Raw genomic sequence first — 9,530 nt, forward strand, 5'->3', positions numbered from 1 at the left:
TCTTTAGGAAGGAGCAGTGGCAACTGGATTTATTAAGCGATGGTTTGGATTTATTAAATGAGAGATTTTATGTGTAAAAATTCCATCCCAACCCATTTTGGATACATTAAATGGATGGATTTATAAAGTGGGATCTACTGTATATATATATATATATCATCATCATCATCATCATCGTTTAACGTCTGCTTTCCATACTAGTATGGGTTGGACGATTTGACTGAGGACTGGCGAACCAGATGGCTGCACCAGGCTCCAATCTGATCTGGCAGAGTTTCTACAGCTGGATGCCCTTCCAAACGCCAATCACTCCAAGAGTGTAGTGCGTGCTTTTACGTACCACCGGCATGAGTGCCAGTCTGGTGGTACTGGCAATGGCTATGCTCAAATGATGTTTTTTACGTGCCACCTGCACAGGAGTCAGTCCAGCAGCACTGGCAATGACCTCACTTGAATGTTTTGTTCATGTGTCACCAGCACAAGTGCTAGTAAGGCGACGCTGGTAACGATCACACTCAAATGGTGCTTTTTATGTGCCACCAGCACAGAAGCCAGACAGCTGCTCTGGCATTGATCCTGCTCAGATAGAGCTGTTGGTGCTCCACTGGCATGGGTGCCAGTCATCGAATTTGGTTCAATTTCGATTTCACTTGCCCCAACAGGTCTCCGCAAGCAGAGTTTATTGTCCAATGAAGGAAGGTTGGCATGGGTGCCAGTCGTCGAATTTGGTTCGATTTTGAATTATATATATATATATATATATATATATATATATATATATATATATATATATATATAGGCACATGAGTCATCTAAGAGACCATAAGTCAGGGAAGAGATGCACTTGTATATCTGTTAGAGTGGGTATATTATCCAAAAAGTATACTAGTGAATATCCAACATGGTTGGTCTTACCAATCGGTTTCATGTAAAGAATACAATGGAGTGTTAGGTAACACACTGATTATATAACTTTATGCTCATCAGAGTTGGCCAATATGGAAAGGAATACGGTGACTGCTCTCTATTATTCAGAAGCAGATTAACTCAACCAGTCAGTAGTTGCTGTGAAGTTCATATACAATCACACGTTCATGCATACATACACTCCTCAAATACATATGCTTATGCACCTTTCCATATGCCTTCTACATAGTGCTCACACACACGCATGCACACATGTACACACATACACACACCGCTGACTGGTTGTGCTAATCCACCTCTGACAATAGAGAGCAGTTGCCATATTCCCTACCATATCGGCTATCTCTGATGAGCGTAAAGTTATATCATCGGTTCGTTACCTAACACTTCATTGTATTCTTTATGTGAAACTAATTGGTAAGACCAGCCATGGTGGATATTTAATACTATAATTTTCATATAATAAATATATATATATATATATATATATATTTTCAGATAATATATATATATATATACTTTTCAGATTATATATACATATATATATATATATATATATATACATATATTCTTACACACACACACACTCATGGACATATATGTATACATGTATTTATGTATACATTGTATACATAATAGACTAAATAGAATGCTCTCAAAAAAGGAGTAGAATGGTACTTTAGAAGGATTAGATACCATCTAAAATTGTATCAATTACACGGATGCTTTAACCATAGGATTACCTAACTCACAGATAGTTGCAAAAACATCAAAACACCACAGATGTCAAGGGTCACGCTTAGTTTGATCTTCACCCAGAACCTCAACTTGGAAAAGTAACCCAATACAGAAGGGTGTGCCTCACATAAGTTGATATCTGTTCATTTTTCCCACCTTTTGTCCACAAATCTTTAAGGGCACTTTAACTTCATATGTATTAGCAACCATTGTATTCTCTATTTTAGGAACTGAGAGCTAACAGAATTGAACTGCATGTCTCTAATTAAATATTGTGGCATGTAACATGAATCTTGTTATCATTTGAATGTGCTATGAGGTTCCTCATGCTTCTGTGTTCTTTTAGTATAGGTGGTCTGTTTTTCTCTTGATTGCTGTTATGTCAAAAGGGATAATGCAGCATATGAAACTAAAAAGCTGGAATCAAATCTTTATTTTTTCCTCACAAAACTGTATTTGCTTCAGCTATCCCTTGAAGCAGAATGTAAAGGCATGGAGGGGAAATCTAAGAAGTCATGTCATTAAGTAAACATTATGAGCAATAGGTTTCACATGGATGACTGAGTCAATTGTCTTGTTTTGGAGATGATGTTAAAGGAGGGAGAAGGTTTATGTCCATATAATGATGGAGTTATCTGATCCTTCTAAAGTTGGGTTCCACACTTTTTTTTAGGGTATCCTGTTCATGAATATGCCCATGAATGTATAAATACATATGAATATATGAAATAATATATATATATATATATATATATATATATATACACACACACACATACATCCAGTCACACACACATACACATAGACACAAGTGAGTGTCTTCATATACTTACATGTATGTATGTTTGTATATACAAATAAATACATATCTGGCACACCCTATTTTAACCTTCTTTATTTCTATTGTATAACTGTTTTCACAAATAAGCACAAGGCCTTGGATTTGTAGGAGAGGTGAAATAGAATGCTTTGTGATGAATATGAATTTCCTAACGACGTCAGCTGTAATGATTACAATAATGATTTCTTTATTTTGCCACAAGGATAACATAAGTATAACAATACGATGCAAATAATATGAGTTTCTAAATACAATGTAGAAATATATTTAAAATAGACAAATATACAAAACATACCATCACAATAATAATAATAAGAAGAATAAGAATCATAATATAAATAATAATAACAACTGAGAAGGGACAGTCAATGAGAGGTTCGAGGCACCCTAAAACCTTGACCACCTTCCCATTCTCTCTTCCAACTTCAATCCTCAGACGAAACTGAAGAGGTAGTCCTTTCACCAACACCAAATTCACCCCTTCTCACCCACCTTTTCTAAAATTTAGGAAAGAGTATTATCTCTCTCAACAAAGACATACATTAAAAAAAATGTATTAGAATTATAAAAATGTCCATTAAACATGACGAGTAATAGTACATATGCTTTGCAACAGTTGCTGCATGTTGGTTGCGTCTGCTGTTAGTTGCTGCTACCGAATGGTAGCGATTCTTTCGACATTCACTGAGAGAAGTATTGCTAATCTTTATCGAACAGCTTAGGAACTTGTAGATCAATGCCTAGCCTAAAAAAAAAAGGTGTGGGGGAAAATTGGACGTTTTAATCTTTCGTTGTCTGTTTCTGTTGCGTTTTACCTTGCGCAGTAAACAGAAATTGAAAGAAAATATGATCAACTGCCATAAGTGAAGGTGGCGTTAGCGTTAGTAGTGTGTTTGCGTTGTGTCACGCCTTTCAGGAGTGAGAGCGCTGTTGTGTTGTGTTGTTTTTCCCTCTCGTATGTGTGTCGCATGTGTTTCTCTGTGTATGTGTGTGTAAGAGTGCTTGTGAGAGAACAAGATGGCTTCAGACGTGGAAAAAGCGAACAGTGTGTTCGTTTCGGTTGCTCCCACTAGTAGTAGCACTGAAACAACTGTTCTAAGTCCACCTAGCGACGCCTCTACATCAAAAAGCTCAGAAGTTACGACAGTAACAAGCAGTAACAGTTTTACAAACAGCATAGCTTCCAGCAGCACCACCACCACTAACAACACCGCCACGACTACCACCAAGTCTGGCCTTCGGATGAAGGAAGGCGAGGCAGACGAAGACGACGACCACAACAACATGTCCAACGAACGTAAAGGTTGGCTTATGAAGAGAAGCCGATTGTCACATAAATGGAAGAGAAAGTGGTTTCTATTAAAAAATGCCGATCTCTTCTACGGTAATGATCCACAGGTAAGTTGATATTTCGCAATTATATTCTTTCAGGTTCGTCCACCTCCTTATCAATTAATTACGATCTTTGTTAATATCATAAATCGGTCCCTACGTATTTGTGTGTGCTTTAAACACGATTTCCAACCTTGTTTCAATGACAACACCACCAAATCATGTATCTCCGAGTTAATTTCTCTTGTAGAACTTTATTTTCAATTTATCAATGTGCCAGGCTTATTTTGGATTATTTGTTGGAAATCTGACAATCGTGGAGCACCTTTAGACACTGTCTGTATGACACCCTTACTTGGAATATAATGTTTCAGAATCTTTGTTAGTTACTCATTCATTTTTAAGATAAACAAAATATTCGATTGTTTCAGATTGCTGTAACCTTTCAAAGATTTATTTACTCCTAACCATTCTATCGTTGACAGATTTGTTTGGCAAATCGTTTCAAAACAATATAAATTCATTGTGTATAGTGGTAATTATCAGGAAAGGAACATAAGAAAATGTTCGTATTTTGTATATTTTAGATTCTGAGTTCCCTAGGATTGAAAGAAAAAAAACATGTTGATTTCTTACAATTCTACAAAATTACAGTTACTACTACCCCACCTTTTGTCATTCAACAAGAATTCGTAATTTACAGGTTCTAATCCTGCGTCAGTTCCGCTACTATTCTCGCGTTTAATTCACCATTTCCAGTCTACATTAAACCTCAACAAATCAATCAAGCCAAGACATTGTAGTTTCTTTTTATTTTCTGTTTACGCGCACACATGTATATGTATGTGAACATGTTTGCATTTGCGTACGATGATGCTATCAGCTCCATTTAACACACACGCACGCACACACACCTCATAGACATTTAATAAACGTGTGTCCGTGCGCGATACTGAAATCTGGCGTAGATCGAATATTAAAGAGCAACGTGCTTTTTGAAAAAGATAATGCTTTCTAATTGAGGCACAAGGCCAGCAGTTTTGAGGGGAGGGAATCAGTTCATACTTTGAGACCTCAGTACTTGCCTGGTATTTCATTGACTCCGATGGTACGAAAAGCAAAGTTGATCTCGGCAGGATTTGAACTCAGAATATAAAGAGCCGAAACAATAACCACAAGGCTTTTAAAAATAGCAATAATGAAAATACGATTGAAGATATAATCATTGTTGCATTTGTTTCCTGATTGCATGTTTAACAGAAATCTTGTTTGAATAATGCTTTCACGTCCTTAGTGACATATATATAATTCTATATAAGCATATCCACACACACTCACACAGACGTTTTTGTTTAGTCGAGGCGTTTTTCCAATCTATGTCCTCCTCACATAAAATACTTCTACATAAACACGCGCCTGCTAACGTCCCTACGCACAATAAATGTTTTGTCATCTCTCTCTCTCTCCTCACGATGGCTTCGATCTGAACTATTTTCTTATCTCAATTAAAGAACAAATTATCAGTATTTGTCATTACAATTAAATATGCTAGTTTGATTCAGTTTTCACGTTTGTCTTTCGGAATCAATCTTTCAACCTTTCTCTGTCTCACTACCAAAATCATTTCGTAACACCCCACTCCGCCACCTTATATCCTACTTTTGTTTTCTCTTTGATTCAATCGTTCTTTACAATTCTTAAAATTTAATGTCCATTTATGTATTTATCAACCTCCCCTGTATTTATTGGTCAGTCTTTCGTTCGATATCTATCTATCTATCTATCTATTTTATTTCTAAATATACGTCTATTTATTATTTTAACATTTTGTGTATCTCTCTATTTATATATCTATTGATTTTTCTATCTATTTATCCATCGATTCATCTCTCAGCGTATCTTTTTATATATCTGCCTGCTATCTATCTATCTATCTATCTGTCTGTCTGTCTGTCTCTCTCTCTCTCTCTCTCTCTCTCTCTCTCTCTCTATATATATATATATATATATATATATATATATGTATATGTATATATATATATTGATATTAGTCGCTTTATTGACAATCCATTTAATGTCTCTTCCTCCTCCTCTTCTTTGTTGAAGACCAGAAATATTTCATTCCTTGAAATTCCTTCAGATTTCTATTTTGATTTCTTTACAGCTTCACTTTCTTGAGGTTCTTCTGCCTGTTACCAACATTTCAAATGATGAAATTAATTTTAATCTTAAACTGACCTCTCGTATTTCCATTCTTTAGATATTTTGATTTAATCACAACCACACACACGCAGACACATACTTGTACTCAAAATATCTTTTGTTTTCTTATATATGCATGTGAGTGTGTACATAAATATGTTTGTAAACAGGTGCATGTGTGTTGTGAACTCGAGGAAGAACGAAAAATTAGTCATCGTCATTATGTCTAACCTAAAGATACTTTATAGGAGCGATAAGTCTTTATATTAATGTGCGCAAGTGTTTATATATATGCATGTGTATATACACAAATGCGTGTATGGAGAGCGAGAGTTCTCGAATGAAGGTCGAGAAGACTAAATCGTGCATCACACACACACATTAAGGGGTCAATACATTATAATGTAGAGTATATATTCATCTTTGAAAAAATGCTGATGCATTGAAACACTTTTACAATCGTGTGTGTCTGTGTATGTATATATGCACATATCACTGGCGTATCTAGCGGAGGGCAGTAGGGGCGGTCTTTTAAAGGGGCACCACTTTTGGGTCTAGTGTTTTTTTGTGACAAACGGAAGGGCTGCCCCGGGAGGCACACACTCTAGCTACGCTAGTGGCATATATATATATATATATATATATATATATATTTATTTATATATGTGTGTGTGTGTGTGTGTGTGGTAAGAAGTTTGCTTCCCAACCACATGGTTCCGGGTTTAGTCTTGCTTCATGGTACTTTGGGCACCAGTGTCTACTACTGTGATCCAGGTTGACCAAATCCTAGTGAGGGGATTTGGTAGACGGAAACTACAAGAAGTTTGTCTTATATATACATCTATCCCTCCATACATACATACATAATGTATGTATATATGTGTATGTTTCTTTGTGTTTGTCTCCCACCATCACTTGATAATCAGTGTTGGTTTGTTTATGTCCATGTAACAGCTGTTAGGCATAAGAGACTGGCAGAATAAATACCAGGCTTAAAAAAATAAAAATAAGTACCAAGGTTGACTTATTTGACTAAAAGATTTCAAGGTAGCTCAGCATGGCCACAGTCCAATGACTGTAGCAAATAAAATATAAATAACGCCTGTGTGTGACTGAGTGAATGTATATGTGTATAAATAGAACAGATAAGGAAAGTGAAGTGAGAGAATAGATTTTTATGTCATTTATTTACAGCTGTTTCATAATCTTGTTAGTTATATAATAGATATTGCATCATCCTTTGCATGTATATAAACTATATATATAAATATATATATGTACGAAGGTGAGTAAAAAAGTAATGCCATTTTGTTTAGGACAGGTATAATTACCAACACAGGAACATGTATCATACATCAAAATGAAGCACTTCCTCATCACTGGAATAATATTTGCCTCTCAAACCCTTTCATGGGGCTGAAGAGATGATAGCATGAAGGTGCTAAATTATTCCAGTGATGAGGAAGTGAAAACTGTAGTGAAGAAGTGACTCAAAGAACAGTCAACAGAATTTTACAGGTCAGGGATACATGCTCTCATTCGAAAGTGGAACATTGCTATTGAGAGAAACGGTGACTATGTTGAGAAGTAGGGATGTGATCTTCAGAGGACCAGATTCATTTTGATGTATGATACATGTTCCTGTGTTGGTAATTATACCTGTCCTAAACAAAATGGCATTACTTTTTGACTTACCCTCGTACATCCATATATACAAGTGTGTTGAAAGATTTAATCAACAGACTAATATTCAGAACATTCCATGATAATTCAAAACATCAACTACATGCATGCATACATACATACATACATACAACTGGAAATTGGAAAATTTTGGAGAATTATTTATTTACCATTACATGTGTTTCTTTTGTTAATAGGAATTACAAAGTTTTATATGTTATGCACACACACACACACACACACACACACACACACACACACACACACATATTTTTTATAATTGAGTATTATAGAAGTATTGTTGAAATATTTTGCTTATTGCAGAATTATATCCAATTTATTGCATGTAAATTTTAGCAGCAAAATCTCCTGTGGACCCCCAGTTGAGAATCACTGGTTTAGACAAATGTTACTGAGGCACTGTTTCACAGCTGCATGTTTGTTCTAACTTTTATCTGTCTTTCAAGTAACAATTGTTATATTCCACATAACTTTGAAAACAAGAAACAAGTGGACAATTTGTTGACAAAAATACCAACAACAACAACAACATTGCATGAGCATTGTGACTTTTCAAGAAGCCAGAGCAAATGTAATCTAACACACACACACGCACACACACACAGAGTCTTGTATTCTCTAGAACTGTCCAACCCAAGCCATCACAAAAGGCAGCCACCAAATGATGATGATGATGATGATGATGATGATGATGATATAAGATAAATTTAGCAAAGATTAAGATTTTATTAAGGAGTAAAGACTGAAACTAGGTACACACTCACACATATAACTGGCAGCCTGTCAGTTATGATGGTGAGGGTTCCAGTTGATCTGATAAACAGCACAGCTTGCTAGTGAAATTGATGCACAAGTGGCTGAGCACTCCACAGACATGCATACCCTTAACATAGTTCTCAGGAGATTCAGCTTGACACAGCATGTGACAAAGCTGGCCCTTTGAAATACATGTACTACTTAGTTTTTGCCTGAGAGTGGACTGGAGCAACATGAAATAAAGTGTCTTGCTCAAGGACACAATGTGTTATCTGGAATTGAACTCATTACCTTACAATCGTGAGCTACATGCCGTAACCACTAAGCCACGTGCCTTCACTATACACACACACACATGTGTGTGTGTGTAAAAGACTAAGATGTGTGGTATATTGCTGCACTCAAGATCTGCCCACCGTAACAGAATTGATATCTTAAAATCAAGGTATTATGTAAAAAACATTAGTGCTGGTGCCATATGAAAAGTATCCAGTACTCTCTGTAAAGTAGTTGGCATTAGGAAGGGCATCCAGCTTTAGAAACCAAGCTAAACAGATTATGGAACCTGGGGTGGCCCCTGACCTTGCCAGTTCTTGTCAAGCTATCCAAGCCACACTAGCATGGAAAACAGACATTAAATGATGGTGAATGTATATATGGGTTCAGTCTCACTGTGTGACACATTGGGCAAGTATCATCATCTACAGCCTCAGAAGCCTGTCACACATAAGTATGTGTGTCTGTATATGTCTATTTTTGTGTTCTCTTGTCTTGACATCAAGCAGTAGTTGTAAACAAGTGTCATTGGCACAAAAGCAGTATCATTTGTTTTCAGTCTTCTATTAAAACACATCCCTCCATCCAGAACTATGCTTGGAAACAGATAAGCAGGAAGGGTATCCTACCAGTGAAAATCAGCCTCACTAAATTCTGTCTGGCCTATGCAAACATAGATTTTAGAAAAATGTGTATGTATGTATGTATATATGTATGTATGTATCTATCTATCTATCTATCTATCTATCTATCT

At 36.0% G+C, this 9,530-nt stretch overlaps 1 protein-coding gene across 2 annotated transcripts in view; it reads left to right on the forward strand.

Moving 5' to 3' along the window:
* Positions 1–2,482: 2,482 nt before the first annotated feature.
* Positions 2,483–9,530, forward strand: part of LOC106880322 (uncharacterized) — an 84,262-nt gene continuing 77,214 nt past the window's right edge. The window contains exon 1 of one of the 2 annotated variants that reach the window (XM_052971758.1): positions 2,483–3,904. In XM_052971758.1, coding sequence (XP_052827718.1) covers positions 3,524–3,904 — 381 coding nt within the window. In that variant the 5' untranslated portion in view covers positions 2,483–3,523. The remainder of the gene's footprint in view (positions 3,905–9,530) is intronic. The other variant, XM_014930199.2, reaches the window with a different exon arrangement.

Source organism: Octopus bimaculoides, chromosome 11 (genome assembly GCF_001194135.2).
Source record: "Octopus bimaculoides isolate UCB-OBI-ISO-001 chromosome 11, ASM119413v2, whole genome shotgun sequence".
Taxonomy (NCBI): domain Eukaryota; kingdom Metazoa; phylum Mollusca; class Cephalopoda; order Octopoda; family Octopodidae; genus Octopus; species Octopus bimaculoides.